General features: G+C 36.9%; 1 protein-coding gene across 3 annotated transcripts in view; it reads left to right on the forward strand.

The window, feature by feature from the left end:
* The window catches only part of LOC115419864 (plasma membrane calcium-transporting ATPase 1-like), a 231,718-nt gene that overhangs the window by 185,112 nt on the left and 19,148 nt on the right, over positions 1 to 27,458 (forward strand). For all 3 annotated transcript variants that reach the window (XM_030134928.1, XM_030134926.1, XM_030134927.1), the window contains 7 exons: positions 2,390 to 2,477; positions 2,564 to 2,670; positions 2,776 to 2,967; positions 9,401 to 9,614; positions 10,494 to 10,705; positions 13,191 to 13,298; positions 15,794 to 15,976. In XM_030134928.1, coding sequence (XP_029990788.1) covers positions 2,390 to 2,477; positions 2,564 to 2,670; positions 2,776 to 2,967; positions 9,401 to 9,614; positions 10,494 to 10,705; positions 13,191 to 13,298; positions 15,794 to 15,976 — 1,104 coding nt within the window. The remainder of the gene's footprint in view (positions 1 to 2,389; positions 2,478 to 2,563; positions 2,671 to 2,775; positions 2,968 to 9,400; positions 9,615 to 10,493; positions 10,706 to 13,190; positions 13,299 to 15,793; positions 15,977 to 27,458) is intronic.

Genomic DNA, 27,458 nt, shown 5'->3' on the forward strand with positions numbered 1-27,458 from the left:
CTATAAAGCAGAGACTTATGGGTATTGTAGTGTTTAGAGTCAGCATCTATAGACACTTTTAAAGAAAATGTGTTGTTTTTACTTTCTGTCGTATACAGAAAAATTACAAGCAGCTATGTCGAAGTACAGTTGTTTTCAAATGTCATCTGTTGTGAGCTGTAGAAAAAACTACCTCTTCTCCATGGCAACAGCAGCTGAGTTTCATGGGTGTTTAATATGTATATTTAGGTTCAGTATTGGTAAAAAAAAAAAAAGGGAAAAAAAAAGAAACGTTATTGTGCTGAGCATCAGTGCATTCATTTTCACCGTAAGCACAGTTTTTTTCTTTACAAGCTCATAATTAGATTTTGGCCTGCAGTTAAAGAACACCATTTCCCACAAGCCCCAGGGTGTTGGACTATCAGCAGTGTGGTGTTTGTGAGACATTCTGCATCTAAACAAAAGAACTTAGAAAACAGTATCATATCAGAGAAGAAAGAACATTGCCTTTGAGACTCAAACACATGGAAAACCTACAGATCATATCAAAGTAAAGCATCATGGGAGCTGTAGTTTTTGTTGTTAAAAACACTTTAAATCCTTAATATAGACCAGGGGTGTCAAACACACTGCCTGTGGTCCAAAACCAGCCCCCTGAGGGTCCGATCTGGCCCATAGGATGAATTCACAAAATGCAAAAATTACACTGAAGACAAAAACAATCAAGAATGTTAAAATCATTTTAGTCCAGGGCCACATATAGACCAATAGGAGCTCTTTTTTTTTTTTCCTCTGGCGCCGTCATGAGTGGCAGCCCTTCCAGTAGCTCTGTGTGTTTTTTAAGTATTTTTTAGTGGTTTAAGTATCTATCTAAAAAAAAAAAAAAGTAAATTTCCCTATGGGATGAATAAAGTATCTATCTATCTATCTATCTATCTATCTATCTATCTATCTATCTATCTATCTATCTATCTATCTATCTATCTATCTATCTATCTATCTATCTATCTATCTATCTATCTATCTATCTATCTAATCTATCTAGGGGGTCAGAGCAGTAAAATAATTGCATATTAACCTAGAAATAAGGAGAGGACAGACCGATCACAGATGAAGTTTACAGCACAAACCTACATTGCTGCTGCTGTGTTTTAATCCCCAAACATTCTGGAACATATGACGAAGGCGGCTGATGATTACATTTTGGGCTGCAGATAAAGAACACCATTTCCCACAAGCCCCAGGGTGTTGGAATTTCAGCTGTGTGGTGTTTGTGAGACAATCTGCATCTAAACAAAAGAATTTATAACAGCGAAGATCAGAGAAGAGAAGAACGTTGCCTCTTAAACTTATGGAGAGCGTGTCAAAGTAAAGCATCATGGGAGCTGTAGTTTTCGATGTTAAAAACACTTTAATCCAAATCAAAAATTACACTGAAGACAATAATCTGTGGTGTCAAAATCTGTTTAGTTCAGGTTCCACATACAGACCAGTATGAGCTCATGTGGGTCGGACCAGTACAACAATAGCATATTAACCTAGAAATAATGACGAGCAGGGCTGTGTATCGGCAAGAAGCTGGCAATACGATACAAATCACAAAACTAGGATCACAATACGATATATGACAATATTTGTTATTGTTTATAATTGTACAGCTTTTTATGTTTTTAATCTATTCTTGTATTTTATTCTTTTATTCAGGTTTTATTGATTCTTCTGTATTTTTATTTACTTTTAATCTATTCTTATATTTTGCTTGGTTATTTTGTTTTTTATTTCTTTTTCTGTACAGCACTTTGGTCCACTGTGGTTGGTTTAAAGTGCTTTAAAATAAGGCTGGATTGGATTGGATATATCATGATACTGTTAAAAAAACAATTTTTTTGTTTGTTTCTTTCTTTTAAATGATTATTTCCTGGAAGAATTGAATTACAACAAAAATCTGCACAAATCCTAAACACATTTGTATTTGATCCCAACAGGATCTAATGTTCTATCACCAACTGTTCAGACTGTGTTCAAACTGAAATTGTGTTTTCCAGACATTCCAGTTTCAGATTCTGTTCAAATGTTCAGATTCTATTAGTTCACAACGAACATCAGAACAGGATTGGAGTTCAATCCAACAAAGGAACCAACATTATTGAATAAAAGAGTGTGAAAAAATAATAAATAAAATAGAAACAAAAAAGAAAAACACAAATGAACCTCCACAATATCTGCATTTAAATAAATACCTAAAAATATTGATGCAGTACTTTTTGATATCGATACAGTATTGTGAATGAAATATTGCGATATATTGCAGAACCGATATTTTCTTACAGCCCTAATGACGACTCCAAATTTTTCTTTTGTTTTAGTGTGAAAAAGACTCTTCACATCCCTGCTTTTTTAACTCTTCCAGGTGGAACAGGAGCGTCTGGACAAGGTTTGGCCCAAACTTCGCGTTCTGGCTCGTTCTTCGCCGACAGACAAACACACTCTGGTCAAAGGTTCGTCCGGTTTCAGTCGGTTTCTGTTGTTTGGTTTTAGTCGAACGTGCATTCTCGTAAAAGGCGGGGTTTCTGTGTGTCGTCAGGTATCATCGACAGCACGGTGGGAGAAACCCGACAGGTGGTGGCGGTGACGGGAGACGGCACCAACGATGGCCCCGCCCTCAAGAAAGCTGACGTGGGCTTTGCCATGGTAACCGCTGCTTTTATTCCCTCCGCTGTCTTCACTGTGTTCCGGATCGGTGTTGTGTACCATAATGGTTCTAGTACCTGCTCACGTTTGTCTCCTTCCTGTCAGGGAATCGCGGGTACAGACGTAGCGAAGGAGGCGTCCGACATCATCCTCACCGACGATAACTTCACCAGCATCGTCAAAGCCGTCATGTGGGGGAGGAACGTCTACGACAGCATCTCCAAGTTCCTTCAGTTCCAGCTCACCGTTAACGTCGTGGCCGTGATCGTGGCCTTCACCGGCGCCTGCATCACACAGGTGAGCTGGGCGGGGCCGACCTTTGACCTCTGACTTCAAGGACGCTCTGGTCTGGTGCACTACAAAAATCCAAATCTTACCAAGTGTAATTTTCTCATTTCTAGTTCAAACATCTCATCACACTTAAAATAAGACAGAATCACCTAAAGAGGAACCTTTTAGTGAGACATAAGAACTTATTTTTTCCATTTCATTTATTTATTTCGTTCATGGTTGTGCATTTCATCATCAGACATTCAGTAATCATCAGGTGAACAAATATGTACACACCCATGCTCGAAAAGGAGCAGGATGAAGAAAATCGGTTATCTCCTACCCCCGTTTAAATAATAATAGCCTTAATGGTTAGTTATACACAACTAGCCATAAAATCATACTGTATAAAGTCAGACAAACCAAACTAAATACATCCAAAGTTAAAACAAAATGAATACAAAACCAAGGGTAAGACTACATGTCCAGGAAGTACAAAACATAGGTAAATATAAACCTGACGAAATGAAGCAAAACATTTACGGTACCAGACCAAAATAAGCAAATACATGTCTCACAAGATCCAGAACAAATACGAGGCAAACTGTAAAAACTTATAACTGTTCATATAATCTCATTATTCTGTCTTTATACACTTTTAAGAACTTGTTTTTAGTCAATAGGTCTTGAAAGTCTTATTTCAAGAAATTTTTTCAGGACCACGCTCCAAACGGAGGGGTACACTGGAAAAAATCTAAAATTTCACCAAGTGTGTTTTTCTCATTTCTAGTCCAAATATCTCATCACACGTAAAATCAGACAGAATCACCTACAGAGGAACTTTTCAGTGAGATAGAAGAACTGATTTATAGACAATAGATCTGGAAAATCAGATTTCAACAAATCTTACCAAGATAATTTTCACTTGTTCCATTGGCAGATTTTTTTTTTTTTTTTTTTTGCTTGAATTAAGCAAGAAAAAAAAAATCTTGAGTTCAGCCAAAAAAAAAAAATCTGCCAATGGAACAAGTGAAAATTATCTTGGTAAGATTTGTTGAAATTATATTTTCATGATCTATTGTCTATAAATCAGTTCTTATATCTCACTGAAGAGTTCCTCTTTAGGTGATTCTGTCTGATTTTAAGTGGGATGAAATATTTGGACTAGAAATGAGACAAACACACTTGTTCAGATTTAGATTTTTCCAGTGTGTCCGCAGAGGTGATGTCCAATTATTTCTCCTTTTGGACTTTAAATCCTAATGTGAAGCTTTGTAAGTTAGAATAAACAGCAAAACAAAGATACTAGTAGGAAATACCTACTCCAAAGCAGAGACTGATGGGTAATGTAGTATTTAGAGTCAGCATCAATGGACACTTTTACAGAAAATGTGTTGTTTTAATGTTCTGTTGTGTACAGAGAAATTACAAACAACTATGTCGAAGTACACTTGTTTTTAGGTGTTATCTCTAGTGAGCTGTAGAAAAAAAAATAAGCGCTTTTCCATGGCAACAGCAGCTGAGGTTCATGGTCGTTGTAGTATTTAGGTTCAGTTATTGTGCTGAGCAGCAGTGCATTCATCTTCACAGTAAGTGTAATTTTTTTCTTTACAATCTCATAATTATAATTTGGCCTGCAGTTAATGAACACCATTTCCCACAAGCCCCAACGTGTTGGAATATGGTAATGTGGTGTTTTGTGTTTATAAGATATTCTGCATCAACAGAAGAATTTAGAAGAAAGCATCAGATCAGAAAAGAATGTTGCCTCTGAACCATAAATGCTCATAAAACCTACAGGTCGTATTTTTTTTTTAAAACAAAGCATCATGGGAGCTGTAGTTTTACATGTTAAAAACAATATAATCCTTAATATACGCAGTAAACTTCAGGAACAGTTTTAAAGACTCAATCTGTTCTGTTTGATGTATTTTTGTGGTGTTTCCAAAGATCCCAAGATGCATTTCAGATCCAAACATCCAGTCTCAGAGCTTCAGATCCTCTAAAAAGTGTAATCAATAGCTTTGCCATGTTTATCTCATTATCATTTCATTACTACTGAGCCGTAGAAACAGCTTGTGGCATCTTCCCCATGACTAAGGCAGCTAAGACTCATGGGTATTGTAGTATCTAGAATATTTAGAGCCTTGAATTAATTTTTCCAGGGAGCAAGCATGAAACCATAAAACTCCATTAATAACTCTATAGATATTCTTTAATTAAAAATGCAGCTTCGGAACATGACCTTACTCTGACTTTTACCTCTTTTAACTTTTTGTTTAACCAGTATACAAGCAAATGATGAAAATACCTCAGACTACATTTCCCAAGATGCATTTTAGCAACAAAAATCCAATCACAGGCCCTCGCGTTCTGTCAAGTCTACAAATCTGTATCTTCGTGTATCGTCTGAGGAATCGCATTTCCCTTTGTAAAAATCCTTTGAAGCTTCTTCTCCATGGTAACAGCAGCTGAGGCTCATGGGTATTGAGGTATCTAAAGTATTTAGAGCCTTCAAACATTTTACAGAGGAAAATCTAAACCAGAAAAGTCCATCAATAACTCTGTAGATATTCCTAATTAAAAATGCAGCCTCAGAACATGACCTTAGTCTGAGATTTCACCACTTTTAACCTCTTGTTAAACAAATATAGAAGGAAAAGATGAAAAACGTCTTCGATTACATCTCCATCACAGGCCCTCACAGTCTCTCATTTCATCAAATCTCTATGTTCAGCTGGATGTTTATCATCTGAAGGATCAGATTTCACTTTGTAAAACACCTTGAAGGTTCTTCTCCACGGTCACATTAGCAGAGCATCATGGGTATTGTGGTATTTAGAGTCAATATTTGGAGGCAGGACAAACAGTCCCTGAAAAAAAAGGCCTAAATGTACAGGAACATGTTCAGTTTTTCAGATGTTACTGCTGAACAGATGTGTTTACCTTCTGAACTTGGTGTTTTTAAAGGGTCAGTCGCTCTGTAAATGCGCCGGTGTGATTTGGGGGTGACCGGCTCGACGCTGTGAGGAGGCGAGGTGGGCCGTGCGGCGGTTTGATGTCTCGTCATGTTTCTCTAATCAGAAAAGTGAACTGCCGGCACAATAAAACAGGAAGCGGCGGCTGTGCGTTAATTGAAAGGCTCCCAGCTGGCAGGACGGATAACTCACTCGCCTCGGCTGCGGAGAACACAAAGTAGGCTAAGATACAGCCTGAAACCATGGCAACACGTCAGCGTCAGCGTCCTGAAATATATCAGGGACTCAGCAGTGGTCTGCTTTCTGTTAGATCACATCACATCATTAAGACGAGCCGCGGTCGTTTACTTCTGTGTTTATTTATCGTTTGGACCCGGCGGTAACATCACAACAGAAAAACACACACTGAGGTCTGATGTTCACACACACATGACAAAGAACAGAAACGGCTGAAAGAAGTCACCAATTCAAAAGGCAAGCGGCATCACCTGCATCTCCCAGCGTGCATTGCACCAACAGCCTGTCAATCACACAGCTTCAGATAATGTTGACTTCTTAATGGAGGGAAAGACTGTGATGTAGAGAACTCTGAAAAGTAAAGATGAGCTTTTTTTGGAGAAGATGTTGCAGCTTTTCTATTCGTTGGCACCACTTAACAAAGATGAGGTTTAATTCCTCATCAGTCGATGTTTGACAGTAGCAGAGTGTAGACCAGGGCTGTAAACACACAACTAAACTTTTTTTCATCCTGAAACATAGAGAAAAGTTTGGAGTTGGCATTGCACAGCTTATTAGGTTATTCCCTCCGCCAGGAAGTACTGTGATCACTTTGCTTTGTTTGTGTGTTTGTTTGTGTGTGTGTTTGTTTGTTTGTTCTCATCTTTAGTGTAAAACTCTTCCACCCATCTTTCCCAGATCTTCCCCACAGATAGGCCTAGGCCCTGGGACCAGCCCAGTCCATTTTGGTCCCAGTAGGACAAAGTTCAAGGTCACAGCAAGGTCACAACATCTACAGTTTTCCATCTGTCATCACTGAGACATTTTCCAAAATTCATCCAAAATTCCAAACGACTCCGATTCTCCTCCAGTTGGATCCACCTGTAGCTTAGAACAATCTCTTGTATGTGGAACTAAATTGTCCACATCCACTGTGGAATGTGGACTCTGTGGACATTTACACTGAACACTGAAAATCCCATTTCCCACACATTTAAAATTAGAACTCAACTAATATTGATGTGAATTGAATCTAATTGGACAGACACATGACTGGGACCAGATTCAACTGTTTCTGTGTATGGAACAACCTGGAAACTGTGGAATTTAAACAGACAGAGTGGATCCACACATGCACAGAGTTCAGGCTGAAGGAGGAGCTGTGAGTTCTGAACACTGGTTATTTTAGTGTTTTTACGCAGAGATGATTGGAAAAAGATGAAACTGCTCTGCTTTTTCCGCTCATATTAGCAGAACTGTGGCTATTTTTAAGATGAGATAAGATAAGACTTTATTGATCACCATGGGGAAATGTAACAGTTTACAGCAGCAGTATGCAACACACCAGTGCAAAAGAAAAGGCCGGTAGAAATAAACATTCTTAAAAGTATAAAGATGTAAGTGTAAAGTTTTTAAAGTATTTACATATTTACAGATGACAGATTTCTTTATTGTCATTTGACAGCACAGAGTACATCAAACAAAATTTCAATCGATAATTAGGGACATGGAGCCGCTGCAACTGGTGCGCCACCATAGAACCCTTTTCTTCAAACTTTGCAGTGAAGAACAGAAGATAATGCAAAGCACAAATATAAGACATCATACAGTTTAGTGATGGCTCATAGATGTGGTATGGGGGTGGTGCAGGGTCACTGTGCACTGTTCTACAGTCTGACGGCTGTGGGAGGAATGACCTGTGGAAGCGCTCCTTCTGCACAGGGGATGGAAAGTCTGGTGCTGGAGGAGCTGCTCAGGGCCTCGACAGTGTGGTGCATGGGGTGGGAGGGGGCTTTTGCAATGTAATAATGTTTTACCTTTCATTTCTCATCGGTAGACTGTCAGAGGCCTCTTCTGCCCGGCAACAGCAGCTGATTGGTTTGCTGATTTCAACTATTTAATCTGGGATTAATGACATATCCTGATTCTGATTGGTTGGGGAAAGAAGTCTTAGCAATTAAATTAATTAAAAGAGATGTTTGACCCAAAAATCAAATATAAAAATAAATTTAAAAAGTACAAAGTCTTGTTCTTGAAAACATTCAGTCAGGGTTTTCAGGCATAAATACACAGATAATGTACTGATTTACTGAAGACTCTGATTGGTCACTGGGATTTGACATGGATTTGTTTTTGCCAGACTCAAAAAAATAATTTTCAAGCCAGTATTAATATTCAAATGATAGGTTTTTTTTTTCAGTGAATGGTGCATGATAGCATATCCTCCTGAAACCCAATAAGTAAACATTTTGGCTATTTTATATTAAATAATTGCCTTAATTGGAAACAACATGATGCAACAGTTTTTACAGATACATTTTTTAAAAAATTTCAATAATGTCCTTTTCAGCGGATATTTTTTAATTATCTATTTTAAAGTAAAGCTGTGAAACTCTTGTCTACTACAGAGGACAAAAATGCATTGCTGGATCTCAGGAGGATATATATTTATATTAGGGATGTAACGATTACCGGTATAACGATAAACGGCGGTAAAATCACAGACGGTTAGTATTACCGTTTAAATTCTAATTCTCATGATAACTGTGTTTGATTACCACACTTTAAGGGGAAAAACACCTATGTACAGATCTGCTTTTATGTCAAATATTTGACTGTAGTTTTAATTTATTACAATTTTAATTTTCTATACCTAATACTTGGAACTAATATTCACTTGTAAAGTCTTTGAAAAGGTTCGTTAAGCATCTGTGTGTTATTTATGCAATAAATTAGATACATTTTTCAAATTGGATTTTATATTTTTTGTGTGTTTTTTGTCCTTGTATGTTTTTATAGTAGGTTAAAGCGAAAAAATAATAGACAGATGATCTAGATGAAGTTGTGCTGAAAAAACAGATCCAAACATGGGTATAGTAAACATTTGTTTCTATAGTATATAAAGGCCAAATCAAAAGCACTGAAAAACAGACAGAATAGACTCAGACCACTAAGGGTTAATATGTGAATGTTCCTGACACAGAAGGGACAGTGGGACGATTATTTTATTTATTTTGTTTAGTTTTTTTTTAAATTCAACTTGGTTAAATTCTGTCAGTGTGTGTATTAGTACTTTTTGAACATTTTGAGCCCAATTTAAACGATATCGCGATACTAATGATAACTGTGTTAATTTTGGTCACAATAACCGTGATCTGAAATTTTCATATTGTTACATCCCATAATTTATATGTAGATATCTGATGTTTGATATGAACCCCAGCGCTGGCCGTGGTCTTCATCATGTCCTCGTCTTCGTCGTGCAGGACTCCCCTCTGAAGGCCGTGCAGATGCTCTGGGTCAACCTCATCATGGACACTCTGGCGTCTCTCGCTTTGGCCACCGAGCCGCCCACCGAGTCTCTGTTGCTACGGAAACCGTACGGCCGTGACAAGCCGCTCATCTCCAGGACCATGATGAAGAACATTCTGGGTCACGCCGTGTACCAGCTCGTCATCATCTTCACTCTGCTCTTCGCCGGTGAGTGACTCAGTATCACCCAAACTTTAGGTCGCTTTAAAGAGTTTCCACAAACGCATTTAATAAAAAAAAAAAAAAAAACAGAAAGCATCAAGTCTCAGAGATTTATCAGTTTTCAGTTTCCGTTCATGAGTCCAAACAGGAGCAGAGAGACTTATTGGACTCACTTTACACAGAACATCCTGAACGCCTCCAGTCCAACATTTAATCTGAGCCTCAAAGTGTAGAATCAATAAACTAGAAGAGAAAACAGACAGTGAAACGCAGCGTAAAACAGGTTGTAGTAACATATTCTGTTTCATTCAGTGTTTGGTGGAAGTCGGTCGACCCGCTTATTTTAATTCTTACAAGAAAAAAAATTTTACCATTACTGACACATGAATGAATAAATTAAAATGAAAAATGACTAACACAGAATCAAAGTTTAGAAGAGTAACCTGTTTGTTAGGTTAGTTTAGTTTAGTTTAGTTTAGGCACAAACATAATACAAAACATAGAGGAAAAAAAATAAAAACAAAACAAAAATGAAAAATAGAATAATAGAAAAAGTAACAACTGTGATGAAGAAGTGGTGTTCCTCAAGGTTCAGCATTGGGACCCATGTTATTTATACCTAAACCTGTTCCTTTCCACCAAATTTGTGTTAATTGTCGCCTGTTTACGGAGTTCCAAAGCTTGTATTCCAATGTTTGATGGTATAATAATGCCATATTCATGTTTTTTTCATCATAAATGAACAAACTCACTCAACATAATGAAACAAACTCATATTAAGACATTATAAGATAAGTTTTTCTGAAGTCCAGGTGACATTTCTCACAACACTAACCTCGTAAACCTTCAGGTGAATGTAACCCTGATCTTTGTCGTGACCCTCAGGTGAGAACTTCTTCGACATCGACAGCGGCCGTAACGCGCCGCTGCACTCGCCGCCATCGGAGCATTACACCATCGTATTCAACGTTTTTGTGATGATGCAGCTGTTCAACGAGATCAATGCTAGGAAGATCCACGGAGAGAGGAACGTGTTCGAGGGCGTCTACAGGAACCCCATCTTCTGCAGCGTCGTACTCGGCACCTTCGCCCTGCAGGTAACAACGTCCACCGACAAACCGCCGTGTTCATGTTTATGAAGGAGGACAAACAGCGGTGATGTGTCCTCATTTTATTTCTGTTTTTACTCCCATGCTGCTTTTAGCTGGTTCGATGTGGTACTGATGTCCCAGCGTCTGACCAGCAGGGGGCAGTCTGGTACCAGAACACCAAAACCACCAATGAATCAATGCTATGTGTCCACAGACTGCATCAGTCACTGAATTAAGTAGAAAGCTCATCATTTCCACACATCGCTCAAAATAACATTGTGTCTTATAATCTTCACGTGCTGCATCAGCTGATAGTTTACATTATAGCTCTGTTAGCTTAGCTCTGTTAGCTTAGCTCTGTTTTTAGACAGAAAACAGCCACAATTTAACCACAAATGACCTCAAGATCTGTTTGGAATCGAACAAACAAGGTCAGAACTGTCACAGTTTAGTCTGAGCCATGGACCAACTAACGGCGACTCAGCAAAGATAAGAACATCCCATAATAACTTATATATTCATAAGCCTCCGAATCAAACCCACCTGTGTAGAAGATAACGTTTCAGCATTAACCTCCGTTCTTTCCATTTACAGCTGAGTCCAGAGGTGAAAACACGTGTCATTAATGCTCATAAACTGCTCTTTCCACCAAAAAATATTCATTAATTCAACTTTGGATTAAATTCTCTCTATTTATGAAATTAAGTTAAGGGACAGGAATGTTTCATAGTCTTGAAAACAACATGGACTGGAAATACAAGTGATCCCATGCTTATATTTTTTAGAGGTAGAACTAAAGGAGGACGTTATGCCCAGTGTGGGGCTCGAACCCACAACTCTGAGATTAAGAGTCTCATGCTGACACAAGTACAACGGAGGACCCAAAAGCAGAGCCTTCAGCAGTTTTATTAACAGGCCAGCAGACCACAGGCAGCAGGTCAGCCAAGGACAGGCAGCGGGTCGGGAACCGGGGAGTCCGAACGGGACCAGGAGGGTGAAGGCCGGAGACGTGGTCAAACAAAGGCCGCTGGTTTACCAGGGAAGGAGACAGGCAGGCCAGGTCGGACAGACAGGCGGGGTAGGAATCCAGGAGGGTGGGGTCAGAACAGGCAGAGTCAGGATCAAGGTTCAGGCTGGAGAATAATACTGGAGAGTGCACACGGAGGGAGAACAATCTGGAGAACAGGTGAAAATGTACGCCCCAGCCAATGGGCTGCAGCTGAGGAGCACAGGTGGGCGGAGTTAGGCTGATTAGCAGGTGTGGCAGAGAGAAATGAGGAGGTGTGGCCGAGAGAGAAGAGGAGGTGTGGCCGAGAGAGGGAGAAAGAAAAAAGAGAGCAGAGCAGCCATGGATGTTCCACCTGCTGTACTGATGGAGCTAACAGGGCTAGGTCATCTGCATGTGGAACTGAAACTGAGGGCCAAGGGGGAGGCCTCAAGAAGGAGATTTTTCAGGACTACACAACAGACAGAGGAGTACACTGGAAAAAATCTAAAATTTTCTCATTTCTAGTCCAAATATCTCATCACACTCAAAATTTGGCATAATCATCTAAAGAGGAATCTTTCAGTGAGATAGAAGAATTGGATTTCTTGACAATAGATCTGGAAAATCTGATTTCAAGAAATCTTACCAAAATAATTTTCACTTGTTCCATTGGCAGATTTTTTTTTTTTTTTTTTTTTTTGCTTAATTCAAGATTTTTTTTGCTTAATTCAAGCAAAAAAAAAAAAAAAATCTGCCAATGAAACAAGTGAAAATTATCTTGGTAAGATTTCTTGAAATCAGATTTTCCAGATCTATTGTCTATAAATCAGTTCTTCTGTCTCGCTGAAAAGTTCCTCTGTAGGTGATTCTGTCTGATTTTAAGTGTGATGACATATTTGGACTAGAAATGAGACAAATACACTTGGTCAGATTTTAGATTTTTTCCAGTGTACTTCTCCGTTTGTAGTGTAGTCCTGAAAAATCTCCTTTTCGAGGCCCTCCCCCTTAGCCCTTCCCCTCTGACTCATCGAGAATCGGGGCACCCCTAACCCTTCATGTGGGTAAGGGGTGGACTGGGATTAGGCCTAGAAGTTGTTTCTTAATGGTTCTCATCCCATCTGGTCACTGATGCTTTGGTCAAAGGTCCAGCGGTGTTAGTTTCCCTCACCGTGGTAGACCAGCAGAGTGACTCACTCCTCCCTCTAGTGGTCCCATAAATCCCCCAGCCCATCACTGGAAATGAATTCACCTCATATTTCTACAATCCAATCCATTTGCATCTTTGGCAGAACTTCACAGCTCTTTATTGTAAACACTAATGATAATTTTCGGTCATTTGTCAGTGTTGTCTTTACAAATACTGCTGTCGGCCCCTTAACCCATTTAAAGGTTGTTGTGGTGTTTGGAGCAGGTTCACAGGTTTTCGTCTTTCTTTTTTTTTTTTTTTTACAAGCACAGACATATGTCCCTATACTTAACATACATCTCGTCTTTCCTCCTCAGATCATCATCGTTCAGTTTGGGGGGAAGCCCTTCTCCTGTACGGCTCTGACCATCGACCAGTGGCTCTGGTGTGTTTTCATCGGCGTGGGGGAGCTGCTGTGGGGACAGGTGAGTCCACACCCACACATTAAACCCAACATTTATTTAGTTAACATCAACTCAAATATTCAGACATTATAGTTTTGCATTTACAAGATAAAATATTGTGAGGACAATGGAAATTTAGGAGGAAAATTTGGTATTTTGTAGCTTTAGTGCCAGAATTTCTCTTTTTTTTTTCTCATTAAATTTTGGAGTCTCAAAGAACATCTTATAAACTTGTACATTTTTTAATTAACATTAAATCTGAGACAATATCAGCGACTTTTTCTTTTTGTTCATACTATATATGTTTTTCTAAAAGTGTAAATTTTGGGAAAAATTTGTCCTAATCACATACAGTTCACCGTTTTTCTAATTGTGACTATTTTTTTAATAACTATATTGCTTTAATTTCAGAGAATATTCACCTTTTTTCTCATAAATTTGCCAGTTTTTTGTAAATGTTTGATTATAGAGTCTCATGTAAAATCTCACAGAATATTCAAGTTATTTCTTTTTCATTGGGAACTTTCTCTGTGTTAATGTGGTTTAATTTCAGAGAATATTTGAAGTTTTTTTTCCATGAATTCCTCTGTAAATCTGCAGGTTTTAATCTCACACTATCATGCTGTTTTTGCTTTTAATTTGTGAGGGGTTTTTTTGGTTCATTTATTTCATTAATCTCCTTTCAGATGTTTTCTCTTGAATCTTTGAAAACTTATTTTAGATATTATTATAAATTTGGGGAATATTTGAGGTTTTTCTCATAAATTTGTCAGATGACTTTTAAATTGTACAATTTTTACATTTTTTTCCCATACATTTGCGATTTCAAAATCTCAGATAATATCCACATTTCGTGACTTTTGTGAGTGTTTTTTTTTCTCCAAATATTCCACTCCTTCCTCCGTCTCTAAAAAGCCATTTTTCCTGATTTGTCCTGAACACAGCATCATTAAAATCGGGTGAATCTGATTCACTGCTCTTGAAACAAAAGGTGAGATTATGAGAACAAAGATATTCTGAGGTAATGATGAAGAGGAAACTGTTGCCTGTCACACTCACTGGTGCTGAGGCTGCTGCTGCTGCTGCTGCTGCGTTGCCATCACGACCATCGCCATGGTAATAAACTGAGCACATGAAAGCAGCGCGACTTGTGTTTACAAGCGCCGGGGGGAACGGACCCAGCGAGTCGGTCCCTCTGTGGATTCACACATGATCCCGTTCACATGCGCATTCACAGATGCAGGTTTTTGCAGCAGGTGGGTTCAGCAAAGGGGCAGACGCTGATCCCAGATCTGTGACTGCGGATCCTGAACGCTCACATCTGCAGAGGGAGGATGGGCGGGTCTGTACGCCCACGCGTCACCTCAAACACGTAAAGTCACCTAAATGTTCACAGACGGGGACTTTTATACACATGCCCGCTCTGAGAGTTAGGGATTTACACCTTTTTTTTACAAAATAGTTGCATTATTTAAAATTTTTTAAAGGAGAATGTTTTAGAATCCAGCACATTTACGTCTGATGTTGTTCAGTACAGAAGTTCATTAACCCATAAAGACCCAAACAGCCACTGTCGACCAATAATATCTGTTGATCCATTAATCCTATCAATACATGTCAATAATTGGTGTAAAACACAGTTTGTCATCTTTTCATGGTCATCAGATATGACCCATTTGGACTTTCAGAGGCTCCGTAGTTACCATGGAAACACCGTCACCTTCTACAACTTTGATGCACTAGTCAAACCCATGGAGTTGGATCAGTGACAGTGGATGAACACACTGGGGTTATATAGATTAAATAAAATGAACAAAAGCAAATAAAATATTAACAAAATAGTTAAAATTGTGGAAACAACTGACTAAATGAAGTGGAAAAAAGAATAAATTAAGCAAAAAACATAAACAAAAACAGTCAAAGTGATCATAAAAATGCACAAAAATGAATAATAAACCAACAAAATAATAAGTAACATGAAAAAATACCACACAAACTGACCAAAATTGAAGAAAAAACTAATAAACCCATGGAGTTAGATCAGTGACAGTGGATGGACACACTTGTTTTTTTGTTCAGTTATTGATATCTTCACTAAAAAAAAACTCACTTTTTCTTCACTTTTCTCTGTTTTTTTTATATAATATCCCTCAACTTTAATCTGATCTTTTATGGCCGTCTACATGATCGGTAGATTAAATATCGGAAAATACTTGATTTTCACAGAAAAAAGGCTAAATACAGAGGATAATATGATAATAAATGGTGATAAATCACTTAAGAAAGGTTAAATAGAGAGAAAAACATATTTAACTGGAACAGAAGTAGCACTGGGTCATCATGGGTTAAACTAGACACTAAACCAGATCCAAGTCTAAAGTCATAAATCAATGGGTCCTACATCTCCCATAATGCACCTGGACAGAGCCACACGTTTCCTATGTGTAAAACTTAGCGTAAAGTCCGAATCTGAGCTCCAGACTCTGACCATGTGACCCTCTGTGTTTGTGTATCAGCTGATCTCGGCCATCCCCACCCACCACCTGAAGTTCCTGAAGGAGGCGGGTCACGGCATCACCAAGGAGGAGATCCCAGAGGAGGAGCTGACGGAGGGCGCCGACGAGATCGACCACGCCGAGATGGAGCTGCGACGAGGCCAGATCCTGTGGTTTAGAGGCCTGAACCGCATCCAGACGCAGGTACGAACCCCCGACCCCGCCCACCGCCACGTGTCTTTAACCCGGACGCCGTTTGCATCCACAGGTTATGGCTAAACACCTGCAGCTGAAGCTCCGCCCCTCCTCACCTGTATTCGCCACATCAGCACATTTATCTTTTATGTAACAGATGCAGGGACAACTATTGTGTCATCAATAACAGATTAAAAAAAAACAAACAGAAAACATTCACATTTAATGAAGCTAATAAATCATTAAAAATGTTGTCAGTTAAATTAATATCTGAAAACTAATTCCTCTACTTTTTGTCACATGAGATTTATGAACATTTAGACGACTAAACCAGAAAAGCAGCAAGTGCAAAAATGGAAAAACAACATTAAAACAGAAAACAGTCGTACTAGAAAGAAGCCAAATATTCCTGAATAAAACCAAAGTGTTTTGAATTGAATGCAAAGTCAGAGTTTTAAACAGATAAAAACACTTCAGTCAGATTTCCTGTATTTACTCTAATTGTAGGTTTTTAAAGATCCAAATAATAACGAGCAGCTAATGGTTATTTTCAGTGTTGATTCATCTGTGGATTTTATTTTCTCGTTAATAACCTACCTACATAAGATCCTCAAGGGTAAATCCACCTTAATTCACCACATGTCAGAAAGTGTTCTTGTTTTAAATAGACCTCCAATAATCTCAGAATATGCAATTAATTACAAATCGTTGTATTTATCAGGGTATAGGTTAACCTGGTTAAAGATTTCAACTCCGTATTTTGCATATATTAACACAGACGCCTTAGTATATGAAGCACCGTATAGTTAATTAACCAACCAAGCTGATCATTAATTTACCCCAGATCCACAATATTAACCTTCCAGTACCTGGGTGAGCAAATTATGCCGCCCCTTGCATATATTGTAGTTTATTTTGACATCGATTCAGCTGATGTCATCATGTATACGTGTGTTCTGATGTCAGTATAGCCACAGAAGGCATAGACAAATTTCACCCTTTATAAGTAAATGAGGGGAAAAATAGATTTTAAAAATTCATTCAAAATTTGAACTTTTGATCTACTTTTCCCAAAATGTAATCACATCTCTTCTGGGTCACTGGCAATCTATAAACCCAGTTTGGTATGAATTCAACCAATAGTTTTGTTAACAAAGAAACAAACCAAACACCATACCCTTTGCCTCCCCTCGGGGGGCGGGGGGCGGGGGGGCGTAAAATTTGGACAAACCTGTGGCCCAGTAAGGATGATGTGCGTGCAGTGGTTAGGAGTCCCTCTGTGGCACAGGTGTCAAACATGCGGCCCAGGGGCCAAATCCAGCCCGCCAAAGGGTCCAGTCTGGCCCACAGGATGGATTTGTGAAATGCAAAAATTACACTGAAGACATGAACAACCAATGGAGTCAAAATCATTTGAATTCAGGTTCCACATACACACACATACAGTCCAATTAGATCTGAAGTGGGTCAGAACCAGTCAAATATGATCAGAATAACCTATAAATAATGACAACAACAAATTTTCTCTTTGTGTTTTAGGTGTAAAAAAGTAAAATTACATGAAAATGTTTCCATTACCAAACTATACTTTTACAAAAAATGTGAATAACCTGAACAAATATGAACAAACGGAAATGTGTTCAGAAAAGTAAATGCAATTGGACCAATATTCTAAAACTAAATGTTTAGTGTGATTGTAACGCACATGTGTAAATGATAAACTGGTAAACTGAGGCAGAATATTGGTAAAATGTTAAAATTGTACTTGTTTTTCTTCAGACAGTTCAAGTTGTTCATTTTATTCAGATTTTTAAGGAAACTCTGTCGATGTAAACCTGATCAGAATATAGTTTGACTCTTTGCACTGGTATTCTCCTACTGGTCCGGTCCACTGCAGATCAGACTGGACTGAATGTGGAACTGAACTGACAGGAGTCTGACCCAGCTGGTCTGTGGGCAGGATTCCAGAGGATGGAAGACTGTCTGAGATGGTTTCCAAACGTCACATTTAACCTGAGTCTGTAGTTTATTCACACACACACACACACACACACACACACACACAGCTGAATATTCTGTTCAGTTAATTTCACACTCGGCTGCGAAGCTTCACTTTAATAAAAGACAAATTAAAGAAGGCGTCCAATGTGGGACAAAAAGCACAAAGCGTTTAGAACATGTTCAGAAAATAAGTCAGCGCAGCTCCTGTAATCTCAGACTGTTGGAGTTGGAATGTTTATTTAGAGGCTTTTTTTCAGTTCAGACGGAACAAGGACAGCTGATGATGTCATCATGATGACACCGTCACAGGAAGAAAAACAGTTTTACACTTCACTTAATGGGCTTGAAAATAATGAACATAAAACACATACCTGACTATTTAACACATGGAGCACGTGCAGATCCGTGCTCCAGGTGCACCCTGGGTAAACTGCCGTGGGAATAATGTACAGCTCATTATATGGACATCCTGGGGGTCGGGTATAGGTCACATCTTCAACTTTTACAAAGGCTTTTTTTCATGTTCTTCTCTGTTGTTGAGTTAAAGTTACAACTAATTTTAAACCCCTTTTTAAGTAGCATGTTTTCTGGACAGTTTCACTGTGTTTTATTATTTTTTTTGGCACTTTCTGCCATAGAAAAGCACTTAAAATACTTGGTTGAACAGAGAGTCTCATCTTTCTGTTACACACTCCATTGATGTCCCATGTGATTGACAGCTGGAGTTAAAGCCAATCACAGATCAATAACACATATCTTCACCTCTTACTGTACAGAACTGGATCAGTCCTTTGTCCATCAACTAATGTGATGGGTTGAATCTGTCATCTGTCTACTCTTACCAACCAATAGGCACTCTGGAATCACTAAGGCCCGCCCTATTCCAGTTTTATTTGTAGACGTCTGAGACGAGACGGGACAGAAATAGACCACATAGACCTGTTCAACATGAGACGCCCCCTCTGTGGGAGGGACGACAACAGCTTTACTGCACGGCATCAAGAAAAACAATCAATATACAGGATGGAAATACTGTGTACTTTTATATTATATTGTATTATATTATATTATATTTATTAAGTCACCTTTCTCATTTATACACATAATACACTTAATGTTGATATGTAATATGAAGTCATTATTCAGACTCATTGATTTCACATTTGCTACAATTAGTTAAAATAGAATGGCCGACAACATTTATGCTCAAAAAACTGTTACAGAATTTCACTTTAGACATGTTTTCTACACTTACCTATTATTTTATTCATATATTCCACCACTTTTGTGAAGCTCAGACTTTTTTAAACGTACTTCAACATCAAAGCACTTCATCCACATGAGTCAAGCTTTGTTTATACAGTAGTTTAGTTTTATTTCATTCACATAAAATCATCAAATAACAAAGAACCATACAACATGGTCAAACAAAATTTTCTGCACTCCAAAAAGAAGGAAGAAGTATAACTTATAGACTCCCACCCCCTTTTTACAAACTAATAATTAAATTAATTTGGCTTCCTTTGCTTTGTTAACACACTTTATACATATATATATATATATATATATATATATATATATATATATATATATATATATATATATATTTTTTTTTTTTTTTTTTTTTTTTTTTTTTTTTTTTTTACAGTAACACAAAACATCCATACAAACCATTCACATCTACTTTTTAGTCACCTCACATACAATCAGATTTGCATAGTCAACCTTTTTTAATATAAACTATAATATTTTGCCTATATGCACTTTAAATATTTACTACAAATACAATCATTAATAAATGTCATATCTCCTAATCATGATAATCTGTATTAATTATTTAATTACAAATAGACAATACACAATAATATCTTATTTTATGCATTGTTCTGTATTATAACTACATATTCACTTATTCAGATAATGTTCCATATTTTGTGATTATACAATATTTATACATCCTTTTAAATGCACAAAAGAGTTGAATATTTTCATGAATCTGACTTAAGATTGTCAGCATTTAGGCTGAATTATCTCTTTCTACAGTGAACTAGGACAAAAACAGGCTTCGGTTTAAAAAGGTGAATGAAAGTATGTAAAAATCCTGAAACTCCCCTTAGAGCTCTGAGCCTCTGATGGTAAACTTTCATAAAAATATTTGGTTTTTGAATTAATAAAATCATGCCAAATGTAAAAATGTACCATGAATTAGTCTGTGGTGGATTAATTTATGTTGAAACTCAGAAATCAGTTTAAAAACAACAACACTGTGTCTATAAAAAGTAAACACGGCAGGTCAGGAAGCGCTGATCTGAATATTTCCACTGTGCAGGGTCGGAGGTATGCGTGGCCTCCTACAGGATACGCTGATGCATCCGCAGTGTTAACGTGTCCACGGGCGCTCTCACCGAGTCCCCGCGGACTTCATTAGCCTGGATGCTAACGCCCACGTCCTGTAGCGGCAGCCCACACACTCAGAGCCAGCAGGTCAGGAGTTTTCTGGACTCAGACGCACTGCAGCCGCAGGACAAACACAGTACAATGAATAATGATAGTATAATAACCTGCTTCCACACAGGCTCAAGTATCTGCATCAAACTGGAGCCTCGCTTTCATTCTTCCTGAACATTCTGTGAACGGAGGAATATGTTGCAAATTGGTCCATCCTGGCTCTGAACGTCTGCACACGTTGGATTATCATTCAGCTAATTGATAAATGACTAAATACTACAATATCCATCATCCTCAGCTGTTGTTGCCATGGCGAATAAACCTAAAACTGCGTCTGCAAAGTTTCATCTGTAGTTTCAGCTCTAAAAGAAATATAAAATAAGAAAATATAAGACTTTATTGATCCCACCATGGGGAAATTTACCAGTTTACCACAGCAACATGCAACACACCAGTGCAAAAGAAAGGCAGGTAGAAATAAATGTTCTTAAAAGTATCAAAATTTAAGTATAAAATTTAAAGATATTTACATATTTAGGTTCAGATTCAGATTTATTAATTGTCATTAAGTAAAAACATCCCAGATGCTGTTGCAGAATGAAATAGCAAAATGCACAGCACGAAATAAAAACACAGAAACAAATCCTAAAAATACCAACTAAAAACAACCCATATGTGATAAAATATGAAAAGCTGCTCTAAAATAAATAAAAAAAATAGGTTAGTAAAGATAAAAAACCAATACTGCATGATGGAGGGGTCACTACTTACTTATTTACACATTTACATAGTATTTACATAATGTTATCGTATAGTTAAAGGTACGACTGTTTGGCTTCTTTCTAGTTTTTTCCAGTTTTTTCAGTGTTTAAGGTTTGTTCATATTTCATGTTGTTATTTTATTTTTATTTACATTTATCACAATAAACACAAGAGGTGGTCTTCGTACACACTGGTCTTTAAAAGCCCATCAGAAATCAAGCAGCAGTAGTAGAAGAAATAACTTGTGTTTCTGCCTTTTCAGTTTAGTTTTCTGTTTTTTGTGTCTGATAATAACATATTCTTGGTTTTTAGCATCGATTTAAGTTACTGGACTTTTATCATAGTTTGGAAAATGGGCACTTACCGACCTCAGTGGCAGATGTTTTTGGTTGAAACAAGAAAATGTGGTTACGTTTATATTCAGATTTTTTTCAAGTAGTTCTGTTCTGGCCCTGAAAAGCCAACATGGCCACATCACCACCACAGCATTTTAGAAATTCATGGGTACATTCATGGGTACATTCATGGGTACATTCATGGGTACATTCATGGGTACATTCATGGGTACATTCATGGGTAAATTCATGGGTACATTCATGGGTAAATTCATGGGTACATTCATGGGTACATTCATGGGTAAATTCATGGGTAAATTCATCGGTAAATTCATGGGTACATTCATGGGTAAATTCATGGGTACATTCATGGGTAAATTCATGGGTACATTCATGGGTAAATTCATGGGTAAATTCATGGGTACATTCATGGGTAAATTCATGGGTAAATTCATGGGTACATTCATGGGTAAATTCATGGGTACATTCATGGGTAAATTCATGGGTACATTCATGGGTAAATTCATGGGTACATTCATGGGTAAATTCATGGGTACATTCATGGGTACATTCATGGGTAAATTCATGGGTACATTCATGGGTAAATTCATGGGTACATTCATGGGTACATTCATGGGTAAATTCATGGGTAAATTCATGGGTACATTCATGGGTAAATTCATGGGTACATTCTTGGGTAAATTCATGGGTACATTCATGGGTACATTCATGGGTAAATTCATGGGTACATTCTTGGGTAAATTCATGGGTAAATTCATGGGTACATTCATGGGTAAATTCATGGGTAAATTCATGGGTACATTCTTGGGTAAATTCATGGGTACATTCATGGGTAAATTCATGGGTAAATTCATGGGTACATTCATGGGTAAATTCATGGGTACATTCATGGGTAAATTCATGGGTAAATTCATGGGTACATTCTTGGGTAAATTCATGGGTACATTCATGGGTACATTCATGGGTAAATTCATGGGTACATTCTTGGGTAAATTCATGGGTAAATTCATGGGTAAATTCATGGGTAAATTCATGGGTACATTCATGGGTAAATTCATGGGTAAATTCATGGGTACATTCTTGGGTAAATTCATGGGTACATTCATGGGTACATTCATGGGTAAATTCATGGGTAAATTCATGGGTACATTCTTGGGTAAATTCATGGGTAAATTCATGAGTACATTCATGGGTAAATTCATGGGTACATTCATGGGTAAATTCATGGGTACATTCTTGGGTAAATTCATGGGTACATTCATGGGTACATTCTTGGGTAAATTCATGGGTAAATTCATGGGTACATTCATGGGTAAATTCATGGGTAAATTCATGGGTACATTCTAGGGTAAATTCATGGGTACATTCATGGGTAAATTCATGGGTACATTCATGGGTAAATTCATGGGTAAATTCATGGGTACATTCTTGGGTAAATTCATGGGTACATTCATGGGTAAATTCATGGGTAAATTCATGGGTAAATTCATGGGTACATTCATGGGTAAATTCATGGGTACATTCATGGGTAAATTCATGGGTAAATTCATGGGTACATTCTTGGGTAAATTCATGGGTACATTCATGGGTAAATTCATGGGTACATTCATGGGTAAATTCATGGGTACATTCATGGGTACATTCATGGGTACATTCATGGGTAAATTCATGGGTAAATTCATGGGTACATTCTTGGGTAAATTCATGGGTACATTCATGGGTAAATTCATGGGTAAATTCATGGGTACATTCTTGAGTAAATTCATGAGTACATTCATGGGTAAATTCATGGGTACATTCATGGGTAAATTCATGGGTACATTCTTGGGTAAATTCATGGGTACATTCATGGGTACATTCATGGGTAAATTCATGGGTACATTCTTGGGTAAATTCATGGGTAAATTCATGGGTACATTCATGGGTAAATTCATGGGTACATTCATGGGTAAATTCATGGGTACATTCATGGGTAAATTCATGGGTACATTCATGGGTAAATTCATGGGTAAATTCATGGGTACATTCTTGGGTAAATTCATGGGTAAATTCATGGGTACATTCATGGGTAAATTCATGGGTACATTCTTGGGTAAATTCATGGGTACATTCATGGGTAAATTCATGGGTACATTCTTGGGTAAATTCATGGGTAAATTCATGGGGAACGTCTCACTTCTTGTGTCTAAAAACTACTTCAGCCCCTTTTCCGCCACAGGAGCTTTAACTTTACCCAGGATTCTTTTACCAGGTAAATAAATTCCTGGTAATAAAAGTTCCTGTGAATGTTGGTGGAAAAGGTTTGTGTAGTCACTCTGTTTTTTACATCCACACCACATGAATGGATGAAAACATTTGAATCTCTTTCAGAACTACAGTGGAACTTCGCAGTACCAGTTTAATTCGTTCCATGATCGTGGTCATTTTGCAATTTATTCATATTACAAATCAATTTTCCCCATTGAAATTAATTGAAGTATAACTAAACCGTTCCAGACCCAAAAAAAAACACCCAAAAATTCTTTTTTAAGGGTTTTTAAAACAGAAAAGGTGCAGTTAGAAAGAAAATAACAATTCTAAAAACATAAAGCTAAAGAAATAAACGGGTTTTATTAACTCATGAGGCATCTGAAGTTTTGTTGTTGTTGTTTTGTTTTATATTAAATTGTGATGTCCAGATTTCATTCAGGTATGTTGCTTGTCACAATAGTGCTACTTTGGCACTTAAAGGGTTAACTTATTTACCTTAACCCTTTATAGGGCACTCATTGAAATACTCTGAAATTCAAAATTTCAACCTTAGTTAAATCCTTAATTATTGGACATCGTCATCGACCTCCTCGTCGGTTGCCGTGACAACAGTCTCCCTCCTCCTGCCATAACACATCTGAGCAGCACCTGCTCCAAAGTAAACACGTGCAATAAAACAAGTGTTATAAGGTCATAAACTGACACAATGTCCATCAAATCTCTGTGAATCTGTAGTGTTATAAAAACAACATGTGTCTTGACCTCACTGAGGCACACACACTTATGTAATGTTTGCTGAAATTACCAAAAATAGTCACTTTCCTGATAAACACTGCAAAAAATCCAAATCTTACCAAGTGTATTTTTCGCATTTCTAGTCCAAATATCTGATCACACTTAAAATCAGACAGAATCACCTACAGAAGAATTTCAGTGAGATGGAAGAACTGATTTATAGACAACAGATCTGGAAAATTGGATTTCAAGGAATCTTACCAAGATAATTTACACTTGTTCCATTGACAGATATTTTTTTTGCTCAATTCAATTAAACTTTGCTTAATTCAAGATTTTTTTTATTTATTTATTTTTTTTGCTTAATTCAAGATTTTTTGCTTTAAGATTTTTTGCTTAATCCAAGATTTATTTTTTGCTTAATTCAAGATTTTTTTTTTTTTTTACTTTAACTTTTTTTTTTTTTTTGCTTAAATCAAGAATTTTTTTTTTTGCTTAATTCAAGATTTTTTTTTATTTTTTTTATATATTTTTTTTTTGCTTAATTCAAGATTTTTTGCTTTAAGATTTTTTGCTTAATCCAAGATTTTTTTTTTTTTTTTGCTTAATTCAAGATTTTTTTTTTTTTAACTTTAACTTTTTTTTTTTTTTTGCTTAAATCAAGATTTTTCTTTTTTTTTGCTTAATTCAAGAATTTTTTTTGCTTAATTCAAGATTTATTGCTTTAAGATATTTTCTTTTTTGCTTAATTCAAGATTTTTTGCTTCATTCAAGATTTTTTTTTTTGCTTAATTTAAGATTTTTTGCTTAATTCAAGATTTTTTTTTTTACTTTAACTTTTTTTTTTTTTGCTTAAATTAAGAATTTTTCTTGCTTAATTCAAGATTTTTTTTTTTGCTTAATTCAAGATTTATTGCTTTAAGATAATTTTTTTTTGCTTAATTCAAGATTTTTTTTTTTTTGCTTAATTCAAGATTTATTGCTTTAAGATAATTTTTTTTTGCTTAATTCAAGATTTTTTGCTTTAAGATTTTTTGCTTAATCCAAGATTTTTTTTTTTTTTTGCTTAATTCAAGATTTATTTTTTTTTTACTTTAACTTTTTTTTTTTTGCTTAAATCAAGATTTTTTTTTTTTGCTTAATTCAAGAATTTTTTTTTGCTTAATTCAAGATTTATTGCTTTAAGATATTTTCTTTTTTGCTTAATTCAAGATTTTTTGCTTCATTCAAGATTTTTTTTTTTTTTTGCTTAATTTAAGATTTTTTGCTTAATTCAAGATTTTTTTTTTTACTTTAACTTTTTTTTTTTTTTGCTTAAATTAAGAATTTTTCTTGCTTAATTCAAGATTTTTTTTTTTTTGCTTAATTCAAGATTTATTGCTTTAAGATAATTTTTTTTTGCTTAATTCAAGATTTTTTTTTTTTTTGCTTAATTCAAGATTTTTTGCTTTAAGAATTTTTGCTTAATCCAAGATTTTTTTTTTTTTTTTTTTTGCTTAATTCAAGATTTTTTTTTTTTTACTTTAACTTTTTTTTTTTTTTGCTTAAATCAAGAATTTTTTTTTGCTTAATTGAAGTTTTTTTTTTTTGCTTAATTCAAGATTTATTGCTTTAAGATATTTTCTTTTTTGCTTAATTCAAAATTTTTTGCTTCATTCAAGATTTTTTTTTTTTTTTTTGCTTAATGCAAGATTTTTTGCTTAATGCAAGATTTTTTGCTTAATCTGAGATTTTTTTTTTTGCTTAATTCAAGATGTTTTGTTTTGTTTTGTTTTTTTACCTTAATTCAAGTTTTGTTTTTGTGTTTTTTTCTTAATTCAAGCAAAAAATCAGTCAATGGAACAGTGAAAATCATCTTGGTAAGATTTCTTGAAATCAGATTTTCCAGATCTATTGTCTAAAAATCAGTTCTTCTATCTCACTGAAAAGTTCCTCTTTATGTCTGATTTGAAGTGTGATGAGATATTTGGACTAGAAATGAGAAAAATACACTTGGTATATTTGGATTTTTTCCAGTGAAGGGTTAAAGATGAGACGATCTTTGGATGAAGACAGTGGATCAGGGAGGAAGAGGATTATTGTTTCTCCTTCCAGTAAAACATCAGGTAGAAGAATTTCAGGCATTTTCTCTTGCGTGAGATGATGTTTTCTCTCTTGATCGCCCTCCACCAGATGAACAGGTGAACGCCGCCTCCGCTCGCTCAGTGCTGATAGAATGAACGTGGCTCGTACTGCGGGTTTCGTAAAGTGAATTACTGGTGCGCTGGCGCGCTCGTACTGCGATGTTCTACTGTAAACAGGACTGTTTTGGGGTGAGGTGGGGCTAACCATGGAGCACTCTGGGAGCTGTAGTCATAAATAACTTTTTCTCTCCTCAGGCTTTTTCCTGGATGTCTCCTTTGAATTTTCTAAGGCTGTAAAATGTTTTTGGTGTGTGTGATAATAACCTTTACCTGGCCTTGTAACATGAAAGAGGGAAATGATGTGAGGAGGAGCAGAACAGAACTGTAAAGAGAAGAGGCAGTGTTTTCTCCTGGTGTATCTGTAATATCAGTCCTCCTGGGATGGGAGGAGGGGGAGGAGGGGGAGGCGACAAAAGGCTGCCAGCTAATTAGGTTCTTATCTGCGCTGGCTGCTCTGCCTGTCGTCGTCCTCTCTAATCCTGGCGGGCCGCGATGCGCCGCTCAACGCCTCGCCGGTCGCACACTGTGGGGGAATAATTGCTACAAGCAGCACCTCGCTGCCCAAACTTTATCAGTCATTCAAAGTGACACATTTTCTGCAGCAGCCTGATTCTAAAGCTCTTTATTCACTGCTCTGGCTCCTCTTCATCCCTGAGCTTCTGCAGGAGTTTCACTTTTTTTTTTGTCTTTCACTAATAAACCACAGCTGGCTCTCTGATGTCCTCCCTCCGGCCTCGTCTTCCTCTCATGTTTAAC

This window comes from Sphaeramia orbicularis, chromosome 5 (genome assembly GCF_902148855.1).
Source record: "Sphaeramia orbicularis chromosome 5, fSphaOr1.1, whole genome shotgun sequence".
Classification (NCBI taxonomy): domain Eukaryota; kingdom Metazoa; phylum Chordata; class Actinopteri; order Kurtiformes; family Apogonidae; genus Sphaeramia; species Sphaeramia orbicularis.